The sequence below is a fragment of the Enhydra lutris genome, unplaced genomic scaffold (assembly GCF_002288905.1).
Source record: "Enhydra lutris kenyoni isolate GAN:26980312 unplaced genomic scaffold, ASM228890v2 scaffoldscaffold75, whole genome shotgun sequence".
Taxonomy (NCBI): Eukaryota; Metazoa; Chordata; class Mammalia; order Carnivora; family Mustelidae; genus Enhydra; species Enhydra lutris.
In genome coordinates this window covers 4,943,958-4,965,100 of record NW_019154159.1, presented here as the reverse complement: position 1 = coordinate 4,965,100, position 21,143 = coordinate 4,943,958, and the positions used below count along the sequence as shown (strand labels likewise).

At 64.7% G+C, this 21,143-nt stretch overlaps 1 protein-coding gene across 3 annotated transcripts in view; it reads right to left on the bottom strand.

Annotated features, from left to right (window-relative positions):
- Window positions 1-21,143, bottom strand: part of LOC111160439 (BAI1 associated protein 2) — a 62,490-nt gene that overhangs the window by 14,296 nt on the left and 27,051 nt on the right. For all 3 annotated transcript variants that reach the window (XM_022523569.1, XM_022523570.1, XM_022523571.1), the window contains exons 4-6: window positions 10,652-10,713; window positions 9,846-9,917; window positions 9,176-9,313 (exon numbers count right to left, since the gene is read on the bottom strand). In XM_022523569.1, the coding sequence (XP_022379277.1) occupies window positions 9,176-9,313; window positions 9,846-9,917; window positions 10,652-10,713 (272 nt within the window). The remainder of the gene's footprint in view (window positions 1-9,175; window positions 9,314-9,845; window positions 9,918-10,651; window positions 10,714-21,143) is intronic.

Here is a 21,143-nt window from a genome sequence, read left to right as displayed (position 1 = left end):
ACAGGCTGTTCCTGCCGCCTCCCTTCCCAGCAGGAAGCTGGAGGCCCGAGGACCCGCCTGGGGGTGTGGCTCGTCCCCACCATAGCCGCCAGTGTCCACCAGTGCACAGGCTCAGCCCGTGCGGAGTAGCCACACCCCCCCAGGCAAGGCCTGCCTCGCCCTGCCACCAAACCCGCAGGCGCCCCCACCCTCTGCCCCTGCAGACCACCCAGCTGACCCCGTGGAGGCGGCCGCTGAAACGGGCCTCCAGATAATAACCCGCCGGTCCCCCACTGCCGGCCCGAGGGCACAGCCTTGAGGAGCGGGCCCTAGGCATCACGGGCAGCCGCGGGTTCTGCCGCCGGTGTGCCTGAGGGGACCCAGGGCGGCTCTTGGGGACCAAACCTGCCAGCCTGGAAGAAAAGTCTGAGCCTGGGTAAGAGCCACCCCCTCCCTTCCCTACGGGTTCTCTGCTCTGCTCCCCGAAGCCTTGCGGCCTCCTCCCCTGCACCCCACGCCGGTCCCCTGCGCTGCCAGAAGACTTCTCCCTGGTTGTGAAACGTGTGTCTGCGGCACCTTCCCCACACTGCAGCTCTTCCGGGAAGGGGAGAGCAAGCCTGGAGATTGGCGGGGCCCCTGGGGGGCCGGGGGGGGGCCGTGGGGGCCGAGTGGGCAAGGCTGAGCTCCACGGGGAGGAGGCCAGCGGTGGCCGTGGAAGACGGGGGACTGCCAAGGGGACCGTCTGCACCCACACCCCTCCCAGAAGCCCCACGAGGACAAGAGAGCCCAGAGGCCCAGGACAGAACACGCTCTGGATGGAAGGCCCTGGAAGGGGATGCACACCCCAGGGCCCTGGTGCTAACATGCTCTGATCTGTGGTCATTCCACCCTCCCCCAGGGGCCTGCCAGGGACACGGCTGTGGCCCACAGCAAAGGTGCCTTCCTCGACGCCACGCATGGGCTCATCAGCTCCGTGCCCGAGAGCCCCTGAACGAGAAATTTGTGCAGGTTCCTGAAGGTGAGGGTTTAGCCCCCCAGGGAGACCCCCAACCCGTCCTCTCCTCGTGCCACCTCGTCCTGTCCCTGGGGGCTGCTCTAGCAGCGGTGGCCGTGGGCTGGGGGCGGCTGGGCATGGGGACAGTGCAAGCCTGGGCGAGAGCTCACACACAGGGATCCCACCGTGGCCTCACACAGGGAGTTTGCCTGCAGTGAAGCCACCACGCCCGCTGTCACCTAACGGGGAACCTGAAGGACAGGAGCCACCGTGAATGGTTGGCACGGGACACGGCAGAAATCGGGACACAGGGCCCCTGGGTCTGCTCGTCCTGAAGGCGCACAGCCCCCGAGGCGGCCACGCTGCCCGCCCCACACGTGGTTTTTGGGTTTTTAGGCTGCGGCACGGCTGTCGCCGCAGCACTACCCGCTCCCAGGAGTGGCGAGAAAGCAGCGTGGACCGTGCGGTGTGGGGCGCTGGCCTCATTAGCTCGGTCTGCTAGACTCCCGTGCCAGGGGAGGCAGTGGGGATTTATGTTAAGATTTCCATTTCTTCGAACAAGCTCTGAGAATGGCCGGGAGCAGTGCAGGTCTCGGGGTGAGTGGGACGAGGCAGAGAGCGCGGCCCTGGCAGAAGCCGGCGGGGGGCATCCCGACCCCGGGAACCACAGGTCCTGGGAAGCCAGTGGGAGGGCCTTACGAGCTATGCCCCGGGGGCAGCGGACAGCTTCCACCACAGGCCCCTGGGCTGTCCGGCTGCCCTGAGCACCCCAGCCGGGGCACAGCCCTCGCCAGCGGGGACACGCAGTCCGCACTTCTGTCGAGGAATGCCAGTGGCTTTCCCGACCTCCTCCCGGACGCCGCTCCTTGTGCACAGACCACAGCTTCACTGGGCAGGGCTCGGAAATCTGGGCCAACCGAGCAGTGTCACACTGAGGGGGACGGGAGTGGACGATGCCCCACCCACAGGGTCCGGGCCACGACACCCACAGCCCCAAACGCGGAGGAGTGCTGGAGCTCTCCCGCCGAGCGCAGAGGCCAGAGCACGGCCTGGTCCTCCACCTCTGGCGGCTCAGCTGCTGGGAACGGCCCCGGCCCGTCCCTGCTGAGGGCAGGCAGGCAGGTGGGCGCTGCGGCCGGCTCCCTCCTCGCTCCCGCCTGCCGCCGCCTTTCCCGCTCCCGGTTCCGCGGTGCTATGGCGACCGCACTGTAGAAACCCCCGGCTGAAAGCACGTAAGACCACGGGACACTCCCACTTAGTCACCCTGGGCTACACAGCCCTGGAATCCGAGAAGACAAAAGTGATCAGAACATTTGTCTCCTCTCCAAAGCCAGCGGTGACTCAGAGAGGGGAGGGGCGGCTCTGGTTTACCCCATCCGAGCGGCTGCGGCTGCGGCTTTCCCACGTTTCTCAAAACCTGACGCTGCCCCTTCGGGTCCCTGCAGCTCATGAATGAGAACGTAGTTCTGGGCCTTCAGCTGTCACTGCTGGAAACCGTTACTCCCAGGAGATGACGACGGAACCCCACGGGCCATGATGCTCAGGAACGACAGAAATCTGACCCCCACGTCGCATTCCATAACCAGGCCCGTGTCCCCTCCCTGGGGGATGGACCCTGCACCCAAGCACAGAACAGGAACGGCCTCAGCCTATAGGACTGCAGGCGCGGCGGGGGGACAGAGAGCTGCTCCGTGGATTGAAGGACCCTCAAAACATCATTTAAACCTGAGAGGCCAGAGCAAGACTCAGGGCTGGGACAACTGTGCCGTCCTGCCCATAGGCGCGTGGGTAGGAGATCTGGCTGTTCAGCTCCTTGGGTCCTAGGGTTTCTGTTTTCTGGCAAAAGGGCCCAGGGCTGTCAGCAGACTGGAAGGAGCCTGTGACTAGCAGACCCCAGCCGTAGTTACCCTACCTGAGTACACTTCCATGCCCAGCATCCCCTGTGCCAAGAGGCCTAGGAAAGAGTTGGGGGACACTGAGGTCCACACCAGGGGACCAGATGCTCTGACGAAGGCTTTAAGCCCACAGATCAGCATGTTCCCAAGACCCAAGGGGACGGGTCTCTGCGCACCTGAGTCAAGGCCGTGGGCGGTGCCAGCACTCACGGACCCACACCACCCAGGCTGGGACGAGCTCTGCCTGGACATTGCTTTGCCGGGCGACCCTGCTGAGCTGTGAGGGACTCTGGGTCTCCGTTCCTCTGGAGAGTGGAGGGGCTGACCTATGCCACCTACGCAGCCATGGCCTGGCACAGCGGCCCTTGCCTCCCGTGGCCGTGTTCCTGCAGTGCAAGACCCACGCCTGATTTTACAGACTTAGCAGAAAAGAACATGACGCATCTCACCAACATTCTCCGTGGTGATCCCGGGTCAGAGCTGCGCTCGAGGCGTGTTCAAGCAAAGTGTGTCAGAAACGATTTAGCTACTACAATGACTGTTACGAAATCCAGCAGCTGCTTTCCACGTTCTTCCCGCGCCCAGGCCTGGGTGTGAGGCGGCGAGGGGCACGTGCCCTCCCCCAGGTGGCCTGTCCTGGGAACCTCACGGTCCCCGACGCCACCTCTGGACACACGGGCTGAGAGGAGAGAGTGCCCCGCCCGCAGAGGCGCGGCTGACCGTCCACAGAGCGCGGTGGGGTGGAGGAGCTTCGGAAACGTGAGAACAGGAGGCACATAAAGGGCTCCAACGACCAGCACAGCGTCAGACTCCACACGGTAACGGGACCAGCCTCTGCCATGATCTTTTTTGAAGATCTAAATTACAGTTATTTTGTTTTTGTTTCGTTAATTACACATCCCTTTAAATAGAATAGATTTCCCCCTTTCTCCGACTGCAATCTGGATGTGTGTGCCTTCGGGAACTCGCGCACCCAGGGAGGGGGAGCCCAAGTGGCTGAAGGTCCCGGCCTTCAGGTCCCAGCCCCGGCGAGAGCCTGTGCCCTTCCAAGGGGAGGCCTGCCCCACGGCCACCAGGCTCAGGAACTCACCGGACCTCTATGCTCCCGCACAGCCAGCCGGCCGGGGCTGCATGGCCTGGGAGGAGGGAACGGAAGGGGGACTTGGGCCTGGACGGATGTACCCTGCACCTCCAAGTACCCTGACAACCCTGGCCCCCCAGCACCCTCTGCCCTTCCCAGCAGCCAGAGCAGCCCGGATCAGGGGGTCCCAGGGCCAGGCTGCCTGAGAACCCCAGATGGCCGTGGCACATTGTGCTCAGGCCGGCAGTCTGGGTCCACGCCCGGGTCACTGGACACGGATCCACCCCTCTGTCTCATTTCTTCTTCCTGAGCACTCCCCTCTGCCTCTGGGGTCTTGGCAGCCCCTCCCTCAGTGCACGGACCCCTCACAGAGGTTGAGAGCGACACACTGTTTCCCCGTGACCCCAGCGACTGCACACCCAAGATGCATCCCGGATTTTCTATCAGTAATGACCCCCCCTTGGAGGCTGAGGTCTGCTGCCTACCCTCCATCCTATTCTAGTCAGAGCTGGGCCAGGGCTGGGGACAAACAAAATAAAAGCAGACAATGTTTAGGGGCGCCTGGGTGGCTCAGTGGGTTAAGCCTCTGCCTTCGGCTCGGGTCATAGGATCAAGCCCCACATCGGGGTCTCTGCTCAGCGGGGAGCCTGCTTCTCCCTCTCTCTCTCTACCTGCCTCTCTTGTGATCTCTGTCAAATAAATAAATAAATAATCTTAGAAAAAAAAAAAAGGCAGGTGATGTTGTCACCCAGGCCCTATAGGATTTGGCGAGGGGAAGATACGCCACTTCCATACCTGGGACAGAAGCCCTGGGACCACCAGGTGCCCAGCAGGACCAGCTGCCCTTCAGAATACCCAGAAGCTTTGAGAACCCTAACACAGGCCATGGCGTAACTGCTCACACTCATGTGCGTGGGGGAGGGAACACAGGTTTGGCAGAGACGCTGAGGGCCAAAGGGACAGGGTCACCAAATGAGGCTCGCCACCATACCCCACCAGACACACGGCCCGTCCTCCCCTGACCACGTGCCCCACAGCGCCCTCCGCACGGACGGGCACTTCCACGGGTGCGGAGGTGGGGGTCTGGGGAGTGGCCCTGGCTATGGGGACAGCATGTGGTGCCTTCCCTACTTCCAGATGCAACCCTTGTCCTAGTTAGTGCCCCAAATGCCTCTGAGCACCTGTTCCCTGACCTATAATCAGAATCAGTTCTCTTTGCGGAAATCCCAAAACACAGTTTCAATTACCAGCCGTTCTTGAGATCGGCCAGCTCTGACCCAGTCCCGTTCACAGGGAACCCACCACAGACGGACAGACGAACGCTCTCCATCTCCTGCCCTCCGAGGGGCGGGTCTGATCAACTTTACCTCCCTCCACCCCAAACAGCTCCACTCCATGGGCAGGGCCCCCTGCTCTGGCATGGCCTGGCCACTGGCCACCTGGCTCCAAGGCTTCATGGGAGGAGGGAGGACAGGGTGTGTAAGGGCCTGTGGCCAGTCGGCCGCTCCGGAGGGGACAAGGCTGCCTGAGGAGCCCCAAGCGATGGCCCCTGCCTGGCGGGCAGCCCTACCACTCTCCTCGCCCAGTGTTCCACGCATATGCAGCTCAAGCCCAGGAGGAAGGACACGTGGGCTGGGGGCTCTGGCAGACACACAGGGGATCCCAGCAGTCGAATCTCACGCAAGCCCACCCACCTCTCCGCAGCATCGAGCAAACCCACACCTGAGCCTGCACACTGGACCCCTGGCCACAATGCCCAGCCCTGAGAAAGCCAGACGCACGGGCTCGGGCGGTCTGGGCACGCCACCTGCCACCTGCCCAGCCAGAGGAACACATCAGGGCAGCGGCTTTGCTGCAGCCTGCGGTTCCCCGGGAGGGGCCGCTGTGTGAGTCATGGGCTGCGGGACCTGCCTCCACCTGCACACACAGCCCCCTGCCCCGGGAGGGGCCTGGCAGAGAGGAGAGTCCCCAGGAGTGGAGCAGGGCCATCTGCTGTGTTTGGAGCCCAGGTCACTCCCGCTCTCTGGGGTCATTACTCTCCTCCTCATCAGCCCAAGAGCATGGCCCCAGCAGCCCACACAGGTCAGAAGCCCACCCCCCAGCCCCAGCACACCACGTGGGCCCGTCTGCCTCTCCCTGCTCTTCCTCAGGGCCGGGGACAACACTGAAGCCCCTGCAGACCGTGCACGGGACACACAGGAGTGAAGAGCTTAGATCACACACTGCGTGCGGCCACGGGGATGGTCAGTGGGACTGCGGGAGAGCTGGGACCAGGTGCTTCAGAACACCGAGAAGGAGCCAGCGAGAGGAGGGCCTCACCCTTCCCCACGGAAGGGTCTCCAACAGGCCCTTTCCAGTGATTGCCAGGACCTCAGCCCCACTCCTGGCGGGCTCAGCGTGCCTGCCCCAGGGAGCAGTGGGGAGGGAGGCTGGCCCCACCCGGCAGGCTCTGCAAGGCCTGCCGCCACCAGCACTGGTAGCCCCACACGCCAAGGGACGGCCAGGCGCCAGGGTGGGCGGGCACCTCGGCAAGGCCACCGGGCGGGTCGGCAACACCCACCCCAGACAGGCAGCCAGCATGTCTCCCGCCAGCTCGGGGCTCTGAGGACGTCCCCGCTGGCTTCTCAGAGCTCCACTGCTTCCACGGTCCCTTTGTTTCCGCCCTCGAGAAAGGACACCAAAACCACTGGGCACAACCCGGCTGTCACCGTGTGGCCGCCCCGGGCCGGGCACCCCATGGGATGCATCTGCAGCACAGAACCCAGCCCTCCCTGCAAGGAGTTAGATGCCTTGGGGACAATCACAGTAAAACCCCTGGGTATTTCTGGGTCCAACGGAGAAGGAAGCTGGGTTTGGCAAAGCAGGAGACGGAAGGGTGGCCCGGAGAGAGGAGCCGGAGCAGGTACACGGGAGAGGGATGGCAACCCCCTGGTCAGCGTCAGCACGGGAGGACAGAAGCGGGCCAAGGAGCGCTGGGAGCCTGCCGGGACCACAACCCTCGGAAGGGGCAGAGCTGGGGTGTAAATCCAGATCCAACTGTTGGGGCCTCGCAGCAGGGTCAAGGGGAGCAGAGCTGGCACGGGGCGTCCGCAAGCCACACAGCGGGGGGGATGAGGTCCCGTGCCCAGCAGAAGCGCGGAGAGGAGGAGGGGTGTGACCTGGCCATGCTGGAGGCGTGGGCGGGCTTGGTCGGGGGTGACCCTTAGAAGTGGGGAGAAAGGTCAATTGCGTGTCTCTGAGAATGAGCCCCAGGAGGCCAGGGCTGCCAAGTCTCCCAACCCCAAGAAACCAGGTCTCAGGCCCCGCTGCGGAGCGGGAGTGAACCCCGTCGAGGCTTCCACCCAGCCCAGCTGTCCTCCCGCCAGACCCCACCCCGGGGCCGACGACCTCCGTGACCTCCACCCTCCAGCGGCCGCTGGCAGAGCTGCCCGGCCCGTCCAGGGCCCAGGCCCCACTCAGGACAGCCTCCATGTTTATGGCCGTAAAAAAGAAGGAAGCACGGGCACAGGCCGTGCAGATGAGCCCTGAGAACCAAGTGCCAGGGGCCCCCTGCGGGAGGCCGCTCAGCGGGGACTCGGTGACACACGATGCCCAGCCCGGCCGTGGCGCGCACAGCCAGGAGGTGGGGTCTGCCTGGGGGCTGGGGGGTATGGGTGTGCGCTGCCGGCAGGGGTGTCCTCTCTGGCACGTGGGGACACCGGGGCACACCATACGGATGGCCACACTCAAAGTCACCCACTGTCCCTTCCGTGACACGTGAACGGATCTCGAACGTGATGCCCAGAAGAGAGATGAGAGCCTCCAGGGGGCACACAGGCTCCTGCCCTCCTGGCTGGCCTCGGTGCCCCCGGCGCCCCTGCAAGGGAGCCCTGGTGCAAACACACATGCGCTGAGGGGGTTCCTGGCCTCCAGGAGGCAGGGGCGCTGTTCACGACATCGGGGGGGCGGGGAGCAGAACAGAGATGCCCAGGGATCTTCCCCCACCCCAGCCTCGGGGCCTCTCCCAGATCCAGCTGTGCCTGCAAATGCCTCTGTGGGACAGTGCCAGGGACACAGGCCTCCAGGGTGATGCTGTGTCAGGGGCAGTCCCTGGACACAACGGTGGCAAGAGTCTGGTGCAAGGACGCCCGTCTGGCACAGGAAAAGTGCAGGAGGACGGCAGCCAGCTCCGCTCCCCTCCCCAGGCTGTGGGGCTCCGCATGCAGGGTGGCGGGGGGGCGGGGACACGGTCTGCCCCTACTGCTGCTGGGTCCGTGCACCCCACCCAGTGGGCCTGCTTACCCGCACCGCGCTCGGGGAGGACGCAGGGCACAGGCTCCACAGGCACCAGCAACCTCGCAGGCGCGCCAAGGCACTCAGAGGCAGATGCACACACATGGGCCGAGAACGGGGGTGCACGGCGCACCTCCAGGCTTGCCAACCTGACAGCCAGCATGGACGGTGGGCCCAGGGGGTAGGGCTTAATGCCTATGCCTGACCCCAGGGGCTCCCCCCACATCCCGAAGCAGCTAGGGAACTGGGCAGAGGTTTTCCTGGTGTTTCCTTTGGAACCAATCAGAATCCTGTTTTCTCTTTCCTTCTTATTTGAGTTCCGTGTGGCCTCAGGCAGTGGGTACGTGGGCCGGATCTGTGTCGGCCGGCCTAGGGTTCCAGTACATCAGGTGTATCAGGGCCACGCTGTCCTCAATTCCTGGCCCGCTCCGCACATGGTGCCTGCAAGGCTGGGCACCACGGCGAGGGAAGTCCCACCAGGGCGGGCCCCTCCCATGGCCTCCTGTGCCATCTGCCTCCTGCATCTGGCAGTGGGCCGGCTGGGACACCTGACCGGCCAGCGTCTGCCCGCAGCGGCTCCGGGCCCGGTCCTGGCGGTGGGCAGGCACGAGTTGATTAGAGGAACAGTCTGACGTCTTTCTCGGAGGCAGAACCCAGAGGTACAGAGCGGGAAGATGTCCTTGGGGTTCCTGCCCCTTTGGCGGCAAGCCTTCCGGGGCCTCACCATGGCTACGAGCGCAGGACCAGGGGGCCACAGGCCCCCACAGGCCCCCGCCGGCCCCCGCCGGCCCCCGCCGGCTCCAGGACGGGAGGTACTTGCTGCCCCAAGCGCGCCAGGAGAACAGAGCCCAGCTCGGCTCAGCCCCACCCAGAGTCCCCAGGGGGAGCCCTGCCTCGAAGCTGCTGCCTCAAGGGCCCCCGCGCCTCCGCGGCGCCGGCCGGGGCGAGTCCTACCTGTAGCTCCTTGTCCGAGTACTTCTGTGGGTTCTTGCTGCCCTGGCTCTTCTTCCGCAACTTCTTCAGCTCGGCCTGGCACTTGTCCAGCGCATCGCCCTTGCTCCTCTGCTCCGTCTGGTACTTCTTCAGCGCGGCCTGCGGGGCAAAGACCACACAGCGACTGCTGGGCCCACTGCCCTGCCCGCTCCCACCCAGCGGCAGCCCGGCCTGTGGGCCGCTGGCAAAGCCACGGTGGGGAGGGCGGAGCCCGCTCAGGCCTCGCCCTCCCACACCACCCCCAGCCGGGGCGCCCCCTGGTAACTCAGGCCACATGCCCCGACAGAGCGCGGCACCTCAGGCCCCTCTGGCCCTGGGGAGAGGTGACGGCACAGGGACGGGACCCCAAGGCCTCCAGGTCAGACGCAGAGTCTGTGCAGGCTCTCCAGGGGGCAGGGACAGGGCTGTGCCGTCCCCGCCATGGACAGTGGCGAGCTGTGGGGGCACGGGAGCTGTGCGTGGGGCATCGGACACGCCGGCTTCCCCCATGCACGGCGCTCTGTCCCAGACCGGCTGGCATGGGCAGGGCTGCGGGGAGCCTGCTGGGTGGGAGGCTGGCGGTGAGCTGCCCACCTGGGAGACACGGGGACGAGGGGAGCGGCGCAGGCAGCCCGACAGGTGCGGTACTTACGCTCAGGTACCTGGCGTCCAGCTCCACCTTCTGCTCCAGCTGCGTGAGCAACTCATTGTGGAAAGACTTCAGCTGGACACAGACAGGACGCATAAGGGCTGTGAGCACGACACAGGCCGGGACAGGCGGGGTGGGGTGGGGGGAGGCTCCCAGGAGAGGTGGACGGTCACCACCACACCCTGGACACGGGCCACCCTGAGGGGCAAGGGGCCCGTCGGATCCCTGAGCCAGTGACCCTGCACAGAGGCTTGGGGCCTGGGGAGCTGGGAGGCTCCAAGCACCAGTGTGGAACAGGAATCTGGAGGTCAGACCATCCTGGCCTTGGACAGCCTCGGGGGTTCTGCTTCCCAGGGCGAACACAGGAACTGCTCCCCCCATCCCCCCCTTTTCTTCAGCAGTGAAGAGTTTCTCAAGCTGACACGGGCAGACTAGGAGGGGCCCATATGACCCCTCGCTCTAGACCTGCTGGGTCATGGCCGGGCCTGGAATCTGGGCAAGCGTGTGCTCCCCAGGCCTGCCCCCCGTGTCTCTGCCAGACCCCTGTGGCCAGCTGACAGTGAGATCCTGCGTGGCCTGGGCCCTTTCCTCCCAGGTCCTCCTGTATGTCCTTGGCCCCATAGTGGATCACCTCCCCACTGTGTGACTTCTGTCCCGAACCTGGGATTTGTGCCCATCTTTCTGAAGGCAGCCACATGGCGACACAAGGTTCCCAAATGGACACGGGGCCAAAGCACGCAGCCTGCCCTTCCCCTCCCCTCCGTCCGATCTGCCCCCTACATTTGCCCCTTCCTCCCCAGGGGCCTCACCATCTCTTCCAACTGATTCTGAATCTGCCTGTGGACTTCGGCCATCTGAAAGAGAACATCTCCTGGAAAGGCAGCGTGGAAGAGAGGAAAGAGAGAGAAGGTCAGGACTCTGCGCTAGGGTCCTTCCAGCTGCCCGTGGCCGGGGAGCAGGGAGCAGGTAGGCCCAGTGCCTGGGCCTGGGCTGTGGGTGAGCAGGCAGAGGTGTGCCGGAGGCAGGGCAGAGAGCGCTGTTTCTCCTGGTGACACCGAGACGAGACGGAAGATTCTAGAATACTAGAATACTGGGTGACTTCGGGTGGTGGGGTAGCAGCTGAGGTTCACGACAGAGGCCCCAAGTGGGGGCCCCTTCGTTTGCACATCTCAAGCCCACGAGTGAGCCCGTGACACATGCACCTCTTACCCTGCGTCCTGCTCCCACGCGTAGCTGCCAATAACCGCCGTCCCCCCCACTCTGGGCCCAGGTGGCACTGGGACCCAACACACTTGCCGCCCGTGCTGCCCACGTGGGTTACGTGGGGTGAAGGCAAGACCTGGCTGCAGGCCCCAGAGGCGAGGGGCCCGAGGAGGCACCTGAGGTCCGTAGCGCCGGGGACCTCGCCAAGGGGCTCTGGGGACAAAGGGAGCGCGCCGTCTAGCTCTGCACACATTTCCCGAAGCAGGGACAGGGGAGGGCTCAGCCTCGGTCTTCCTCTTCCCAAAGCTCTGGAAGGTTCCACTCAGCTGCCACCGTGAAGTCTGGCCACTAGGACCAACAGGTGTGCAGCGCTTCCAGCTGCGGCCACGGAGGGGAGGTCGCCACACAGCCCATGACACCAGCATGGTCACCCCCAAGTCAGCGCCCACGGAACAGAAGCTCTAGGTCAGAGGCTGCACAAGGGCCCCCAGCCCTGGAAACCCTCAGGGCTGCCCAGCTGCCCCGCAGCGCTGGTGTGAAGGACCCCCCCCGCCCCCCACCCCGGCAAACCGCTCCATTTCCTCGCGTGCAGAAGGAACAGCTGGAACAGGCAGCGGGACATCGTTTGCTTGGCGCCATTCAGAGCTCATGCTGTCCGTGTGCCACCGACACGGTGGAACGGGGGCCACTCTGCCCCCGAGGGTGCTCGCTCCCGATGAGCCCCGTCCCTGCGGTGCTGCCCACACCAGCGCACCCTCCCTGTTCATGCCCTCCCCGCTCATGCCTGGGCTCCGTGACCCAGAGACCGTTTTGGGTTTTGGGGGGCTGCCGCAAGGGGTATCCCAGCAAGGCCACCCGGAAATGGAGACAAAGACCCACAGCCCCTGCACCCTGATGGGGTGGTGTGGCCTCCAGCCGCACAGATGGCCCCCCAGGGTCACTTTTCCCCCCAGAAGCACCACCGGGCTCTGGGGAGGTCTACTTCTCCTGGTCACTGGCTGTTCTGTGACGTCCACAGGGCACACTGAGCCCCGGCTGTGACTAGGAGCTGTAGAGATGGAGCTGTCAGTCAGCACAGCCTCGAGGTCCGCCAGACTCCCCTGCAGGGCCCCGAGCTCTGCTGTTCGAATCTCAGTGCCCCGGACGGGTCCCCAGACACCTGCTCTGCCCCAGAGAGATGCACAGATTTCTGTTGGGGGCGGGGGAAGGGACTCTGCACGTCCTAAGGAGCCGACTCACTGGGCAGCTGGGACCCTGGTGTTGTCCCACAGATGGTGTGCGGCTGACATGTCCCTCCTCCTCAGCCAGCCTTAAGCCCAACTGCTGCAAAGACACCCTCAGGCCTGCCACTCGGGTAAGTACAGACCCCCAGGGCCTCAGGCCTGAGGCACCCCTGCCCCAGGGAAGGGCCAGTGCCCTGGCCACAGAGCATGAGTGTGTGTGGGGGCGTGAGCGTGTGTGAGCACGTGCCCCACGGACACCGGCAGCTCCAGGCCCAACACACCTGGAGGGAGCATGAGGAAGGGACACATGCACGAGCAGGGGCAGCCCCCAGGAGCTCCTGTGCACAGACAGCCCAATGCGGTCTGTGGAGCGTATGGCACGGGCCACCCCAGACGCCAGTGCCAAAGCTGGGAAATGCCAGTCGGCGCCTTGTGCTCCGGGAAGCCGCTCCTGGTCCTGCTCCAAGCGTGGGCCTGCCCTCGGGCCTGACGGCGCCGCAGGATGGGGCAGGGCAAGCACGGGCGGCCCTGGGAAGAAGGCCCTGCCTCTGCCGTGGCTTCCTGTGGTCAGGTCAGAGTACGAGCACACGTGGTCAGTGGTCAACCGTGTGCAGCGGTGGGGTGAGCAGACCAGCCCTGCAGGAGAGGTCAAGCCTCCCCTGGCCTTGTCCCTCCTCCTAACTGATCCCGACTCTGGGGCTTTGATGTGTGAGAGAAGAGGCCAAGAATGACGGGGACACAAGGTGACGTGAGGGGCCCGGTTGCCAGCATTGGTGGAAGGGAAGCCACTGACACAAGAGGAGCGAGTGGCCACTGGCCAGGTGTTCCTGGGGACGAGGCCAGGCCGCTGTCACGCTGCCTGCAGCAGAGCCCCAGTCTGGTGTGTGCGGCAGGGATGTGTCCCGGGTAGCTGGAGTGCTGCCCACAGCAGGCCCAGACCCACAGGTCCGAGCCCCAGATGCCCAGAATCTCAGACCCAAGAGGGCAGCACCAGCTTGATTCTGCCTCTCTGTGCTTTTGGCCTTCTGGAACTTTCCCAGGACACACACTCACCTCTCTGAGGTGGGGAAAACATCTGGGGTCTTGTTTGTGATACGGGGGACTTCCTGTGTTGAGGGCCCTGGACCCACCTTCTGGCCCTCTGCCTACGGGCATTTGGGAACTGCTCAAGCCGAGGCCAAGGGGCGCAGCGCCCACATGGCACAAGGTCTGGCCAGCCTGGGGAACAGCCCAGAATGCGGCCTGGAGGGCGCTGCCCTCACACCCATCCTCTGCCCCCACAGCCCTTGTGAGGGCCATCAAGTCTGGGAGCGAGACACGAAGCAGGCTGTGGCCCAGCACAGTCTCCCCGCGGGGGCGGCTCCCAAGGCATCGGCCACGCTTCGGGCCCCAACACAGTTAAGTCAACAACAGGATCCAATGAATAAACACGTATTTCCTGAAAAGTCTGGCGCGACTGGCTCAGGGAGGATGCCTGAGGAACGCGAAGAACCCCGCCGAAGGGCCACCACTTCAGCAGAGAAATTCCTCCCGTCCAGAAAGCGGCCACTGCACTGCCGGTGGCCGATGCGTCAGAAGCACCCGGCGTGTCCCCCCGCCGCTGCCTGCACTGACGGGCCTGGCTCCCCCGCCAGCCCGCGGCTGTGCCGTTGGTCACACAGCCCGTGCGCACACTCAGCTAGCTCTGAGCTGCAAACCCACGGCTGCACAACCAGCCCACACAGTCAATTTTTAAACTGCGTTTTACAAGCAGCTGCTAGAAGCCATATGCTCGCGAAGCACGCGGGGCGGTGGGAGGAGGGGGAGCCAGTCCCCGGCAGGCACTGGACCCCTGGGGGCGCTGCTGGGTGCCCTGAGCTGGCTGCAGGGGGCAAGGGCAGAGCTATGCCCCGCACGACACTCCCCGAGAAACAGAGAGCCCAGGCGTCCGCACTAGCGCTCACTAGTCTCCTCCTCCGCTGTGCTTTCCGGGTCCCGAAGGCCCGGACAGTCCTGAGCGCCTGTGAGCCGGCTGGGGCTGTGTCTGATTTCTGGGTTCCATGACTCTCTCCGTCCCATCTCCCCCACGTGACGGACAGCACGGAGTGGGGACCCCCCCTCCCAGGAAGGAGACCGCAGGCTGTGCCCCGGCCTCCTCTGAGTACAGACGCACGGGCCCCAGGGCATCTACGTCCTGGGTTCACAGCTCCGGCGGGCCCTAAACTTGAAAAACCGGGTTTGAGGCAGCAGCTCCAGCGCCGCGCCGCCAGAGCACACAGCAGACGGGCGGGCGACTGCCCCGGAAGCCCCACCTGCAGGAAGCACCAGTGCTCCACACAGCGTCAACAGGGGTGCCAGGCGGCGGGAGCCCGCACCCAGGGCGCAGCGGGCGGTGGGAGGGCAGTCCTGCCACACCCGGGAAAGTGAGTCAGCAAACCCCGAGGCCTGGTGGCCCTGTCAGAGCTGGGGGACCCGCAGGCCCAACAGCTCACAGGTGCGGAGGGCGATGTGCGGGAGAAGGAGGGCTGAAGGCCAGCGGGATGAGAGAAGAGATGCCCCCGCGCCACGGGCCTCACACAGGACCAGGACCGAACAGTGCCCACGACACGAAGGCATCTGAATCAGAGGCCACGTCCTCGCCAACCCTCCCGCCCGCTGTTGGCCCTGCCCGTCAAGCAACCAGGTCAGCGGCGAGCCACCCCCGCCAGCGGCCCCTCAGCTCGGAGATTTAACGTTTCGGGTGCTCTCCGGAGCCTCAGTCCTCTCCCGCACACACGGCCACGCCTGTCCCCCAGGAGCAGCAGGGGCCGGGCAGCCAGCACACGCGCGTGCGCATCCACGTACACACAAGACACACGCACGTAGGTACACGCACACACGCGAACACGTACACACACTCAGGCATGCACGCGCACTCACACGCATGCGCTCACGCACACGCTCAGGCACGTGCGCACACACATGCATAGAAACACAAGCACACGCGCACACAGACACGTACACACAGGCACACGTGCGCACACTCAGGCACACACGCTACACTTGCTCACAGACACACGACGTGCTGCTCCCCTTCATCACAGCCCGCTATGGGGCGTGAAGGCGGAGGGAACGCCCGGCTGGGCTTCAGCCGGTTTTGGCTCACGGGGCTAACACAGGACAACAGTGGGATGGTCAGGACCCACCTGGGAGCCCAAGCATCTGTGGACACAACCACATGCTGCTGAGGACGGGCTGGGGGCCAGGGAGCCACCCGCGGGAGGATGGGGACTGTCCTCGCGGGAGAGCAGGCGCCTCTTCCAAACCCTGGGATCCCAGCAGGAGGCAGTACCGGGGCTCGGTGATGCTGCCTCACCGATTCTACCTCCACTACAGACAAATGCCCCACCGACCCTCAAAAACTCGCACTGGTCCCGGCAGGAACCTCGGAGCCGGGCAAGCAGAGAGGGCCCCAGCGGGCCCCACAGAGTCAGGTGCTGCTGCGCCCCTGGCGGCCGAAGGTACGCACTGAGAAGAGAAAAAGGCAGAAACAAGAGGCCCAGCTGCGCGGAGGAGCGCGGCGGGGCAGGAGAATGCAGAGCCTGGCCGCACCCGCGGGAGGTGAAGGGGGCCCACGCCAGGGAGGAGAGCTGGGCAGGCCTGAGGCTCCCAGGAGGGCCCTGGAGAGGCAGAGAGAGGAGTCCCACTTGCGGCAAGAACGGGACCGCAGGAGGGACAGTGCCCGCCGGCACCGCCATGTCCTGGGAGCAGGTGCCACAGAAGCATCGGCCGCGCATCCCAGGGTGTTTTGGGAACCACGACAAGGACTGCATGGAGGTGGGCTGCTGGGGAACACAGAGCGGGACGCGGTGAGCTGCTTCACACGTGTGCAGCGTCGTAGGACCACACAGGTGAGGTAGCTTAGAACCAGGAAAACCTTCCCGTGTTTCCCCAAACTGAACTCTTTGGAAAAAGAAAAAAAGATTCCAGAAAACTAGAAAAAAGTAGACATACCCAATTTTTGAAAGTTACAGAGTCTGCAGGGTTCTGGCCACAGGTAATGGTGAGCAGCTCACAGGCTGGGGCGCCTGCGGTCCTCTGCGGTCAGGCATCCCCAGCCATTCAGTGAGCATCTGCTCTGTGCCAGGTGCTGCCTGGGGGACACGGTGACCAGAGGCTCTCCTCATGGCGCCCTGGCACTCTCCTGGGATGCGCAGATGCGGACGGGCCTGCAGATCTGGGAAGGCCGCCGACAGCAGGGCTGCTCAGTGTGCTCAGGGAAGGCCACGAACATCTGTGGGGCTGGCAGCGGACAGGGACGCAGCCTCGTGGATCCCAGGGCTCCTGGTGGCCACCACGGGGCCCGGAGACCACAGCACAGTGAGCAGCCGCAGCAGGGAGACCCGCCTGGCAGCTTCTCCAAACCCAAGACCAGCACCGGCTCAGCCTCACCGCCCGTGGGAAGCAGAGGCGCGAGGCAGCCCCTACCCCTGCGGCTGGCTGGCTCCTGGATGCCCGTGTGGGCTTCAGGAAGGCCTGAGGGCACATCTGAGGCCCATTTCACAGTCCCACACCCAGATGTTCCCATTGGTGGCCCTGGGTAAGCACAGTGTGAACTGCCGGGCCACCAAGAGCGCCGTGAGTCACGGCTTCGAGCGCGTCCGTTCCTCCCATGGCCTGGAGCACAGCACGCGCTCTCCTCCCAGCCCGACCTTCCCTGCCACCCGGAGGTCTGAAGAATGACAAACACCCCCGCCCCCGCCAGGTCCCGAGCCTCAGTGTTTTGCCGAATCTGCTCTAGCATCCTGCTTTTTTGCGTACGTGCACACGTGCGTCCTGCTGAACCTGAGCCCGGGGGACGTGGCCACGGCCTGCGCGCTCTGAGACCCGGGCCTGCCGCGCCCATGAGGAAGGCGGACCCCCTCCTCGCAGCAGCCCCCGCGGTGCACCTGGAAGGCCGGCAGGCCGTCCGTGGGCCCCTCCCCAGCCAGGACCGCAGGCCCCTCTCGTTTCTCTGTTAGGAGCTCTGCGTTCCGTCCGTCTGAACGCGGCTTCAAGCACTCGGAACTGCTCGGGCCTGCAGGGCTCACAGGCAGGCGCCCGGGAACGTGCGCGCGGTGCTGGGACTCGTGCCTGGCTCCCTGGGCGCTGGGGTCCTCGTCTGGATCTACACGGCCCTCCCACGCCTTCACGACACTGACATTTGTGAAGATTCAGGCTGGCTTTTTTTTTTCTTTCTTTCTTTCTTTTTTTTTTTGCAGAAGATACGACGTGTTCTTAAAACCCTCAACTGACAAGAAGCTGAGAGGGAGCGGGAATCTGGCGGACTAGCGAAAACACCAGTGCGGGGGGCGTGGGGCTGGGAGCTCGCGAGCACGCAGGCTGGAGTCTGGATGGTGTTCCGCGTGTACCCACGATGGCGGGACAGGGGCCAGCGTCCTCCTGAGAGCCCCCCAGAGCCACTCTGCAGGTGCCTGACCCCCAAGAAGCGAGGACGGCACTTCATCGGGGTGTGAGGGAGCGCCCCGCTGAGGCTTAAACAAGGACCCGTTCTGGCCAGCGCCATGCAAGCCTGAGGACACCAGCTGGGAACAGCTCCAACGAAGGGGGCCCGAGGCCTGAGCTGACCCCACCAGGCAGGTGCGCAGCCTCGTGCAGAGGAGCGACCGCCGGAGGCCAGGGCTGGACGTGCCCGCTGGAGGGCCCCCGAGCATCACACCCACAAGGACGGTGTCGTAAAACCCGATTAATCAAGAAACGGAGAGGAAGTGGGGACTCCACGGGGAGGCAGCCGAGGAGGGCGGTTTCTTTCTTTTTGCTCTGGTTAGTTAAAGTCCAGGGTAAGATCAGTCTCGCGTGTACGAAGCAGTGACTCAGCACTTGCAGACATGAGCCGGGGCCGCCCGGACAAGCGCCCTCCGAGTCCCCATCACCTGCCCCCCCCCCGCCGCCATCAGTGAGCTCTCCGTAGAGAGTCTATTTCTCAACTTGTCTCTTTTTCTCCTTTGCTCCATTTGTTTTGTTTCCTAAATTCCACGTGAGCAAGATCACGTGGTATCTTCTCGGACTGACACGTCTCGCTCAGCATGGCACCCTCCAGCTCTGTCCCCGTCGTCGCGAACGGCTGGACTTCACCTTTCTCATGGCCGCGTAGCATTCCATCGTGCACAGATACCACGACGCACGCCTGCACTGCCACCATGGTTCGGCACAGGCCTTGCCCCAGGGCCAGGGCCAGGGACGCGCTGGCCTCTGTGACCAACAGCAACGCTGACGGCACAGGACCTGGATGTAGCACCCTCCGTGCACACCCTCCCCCTAAGCAGGAGGATGACGGTGCTTGAAGCACTTAGGGAACAGGCAACACGGGCGAAAGACCCCGGGGGGGGGGCTGGCGTTCAGTCCCCGTGGGGCCAGGCCTGCGCCCGTGGCTGGGCCACTACACACTTGTGGGCTACGGGTAGGTACCATGGGTGGCCCCTTCCCTCCTGCCCCTGACGCCCCTCAGCCCCAGTGACAAAGTCAGGGCCAGGAGGGGTCTTCCCTGCCACGCCCGCCCGCCTGTGTCCTTCCCACGGCAGGAAGTCACCCGCTTGTGGGACTCTGGCTGTCACAACAGCATAGGGCCCTGCGGAAGAGAGGGTCTGGGCACAGGGTGGGGGGAGCCTGGGGAACTGATGCCACAAGGAAAGGGGGATCTTCAGTACTGCTATAAATGGGTGGGGAGTGACAAGGCCAGGCGCCTGGCCCACCAGCCCTCGGGAAGATCAGCATTCTCAGACCACGAGGGAGCTCCCAGAGAGCACTCAGCTCTCAGGAGGGGGGCATCCAGAGGCACGGGGCCCGCAAATGTGAGGCCTGGGACCCGAGTCACGCCCCATCTCATCTGAGGGTCTCCCTCGGGCTGCCACAAGCCCTCCAGTTGAATCCCATAACCTGCTAGCCTGTAGTCAGGGGAGAGTCAAGCCTCTCTCAGCCCCGACAGGCCCCCAGGACAAGCCAGGACTGGTTCTGGGGGAGGGCCCTGCACATACCTGACACCCCCTCCCAGGGCACCGGGGGCTGGCACCGAAGGCCTGGGAGGAGACATGGGCCACCTGCCAAGGCCCCCACCCCAACCCCAAGTGGCTATACGCCTCCCTCCCGGGGGCAGCCATGCCCCGGCAGAGCCAGACGTGACCCCACGGCAGAGCCAGGAAGGGCCCCAGGCTGCAGGCGCTGCTCTTAAAGGCCAAAGCCCCCCAGGGCCTGGGTGGGCCATCACACCAAGGAGGCTTGCGCTTCTTGGAACTGAGGCCACACGGACCACCACAGGGCGCGGGGGAAGCACGATAGACCCCAGGAACCTAGGGGCCACGAAGCATGATTAGAGAGGGGTGCTCTCGTCTAGAGCGTCTGGCCAGCCCAGGGCCGCCCAGGGCCTCGCTTGGGGAGCCTGAGGCCAGGGAGGGGAGAGGGCATGGAGCCTGGTGAGCCCACAGGTGGGAGCCCTCGGGACAAGGGTGTGTTGTTCATCGGTCAGGCCCGGGGAATCCTGGGATCCGGCTGGGCTCTCTGGGGCTGGGATGCAGAGTCTGGGGAGCGAGGGCCGCGGCAGCCATAGGCCCGCCGGGACCCCAACCCCGCCTGGGCCCCGCCACCAGCCCCCGAGAAGCAGAGCTGGGACCAAAGCAGCTATGAATCTTCGGCCATGGGACGGTGTGTGCGCCCCTTTGGGGCGGGGGGGGGTGTCCTGCTAACCGTCTCTGCCTCCCCCTGGGACAGCCACACGCCAAAAGTGTCCTCAGAGCCCCACACTGTGCCAGAAGGTACTGGGGAGGAGCATGACCTCCGTCCGGTGACACCGCCTCCAGCCTGGTCTTCCCAGAGCTGGACGGACCTGGAGGGACACACTGTCACTACTCGGAGACCACAGTCTTCCCTGCAGTCTCCAGTGTCCGCCAAGGACACCGAAATCTCATGTCTCTGGTATGTCATTTCAGGAGGGGCTCCAAGCCAAGGGGTCAGCTGCTCACACTTGGCAGGGAACATACACCACCTTCTGGAGCCTTCTGAAGCAAATATCCATCATGCTCAATTATTCTGGGGGCTTCCAGAGCAGAAGGCGGCTCCGAGAGCTAATTAGCATATGCCCGAACAAGACACAAATGTAGAGCTCTCATACGCGGAGGACAGACAGTGGAGGGCCCGAGGGGGCCGTGCGCTGTGAGGCCACCGGGATGGGACATGGAATTCCGACAGCGCCAAGGGGACCCTACCTACCCCCACCCCCGGATCCGTGGCCAACACCACCCTCTCCACCGGCCTCGAAGCCGCCAGATCCTCCCTGGGAGAAGCCGGTTCTTCTCCCGCTCACAAAAAAGGAAGAAAGCAGTTGGTGGTGGGGAGGGGGAGGGCAAGAGAAAAATCGATGGCTGTGTTGCCATGGCGATGACAGCAGACGGCGGTCCTCCCCAGAGCACTCTACTGAGGCGCAGTGAGACCGCACAGCCCCTTCCAACAGTCGACGCCTGGTTGTGGGGCCTCCAGGTAGGGGCCAAGGCGAAGTCGACCCTTGGGCCCCTCCAGCCCACGGGCTGCAGGTCAGGTCCTGGGCAGGCGTCGGCCCCACCTGGAGTCCGATCAGATCTCAGGATCTCAGCGGCCCGAGGCCTCCACAGCTGTGTCCTACGGGGATCCCCAGACCATCTGTCCAGGATGGCAGAGGGGCGGCGGCCTCAGAGGGACGAGACAGGGCAGGAGGATGCGGAGGCGTCACCGCCGAGGACATGATTTGTCCTGGTCCACAGGGGTGGGCAGGAGGCTTGGTGGGGGCTCCAAGTCCATTCTCTTCTCCCCGCAGACCCCACGGCATGGGCACCGGAAGACATCTGCAACCACTGCGAGGAGGCTGAGGAGACAGCGCCCACACAGCCTC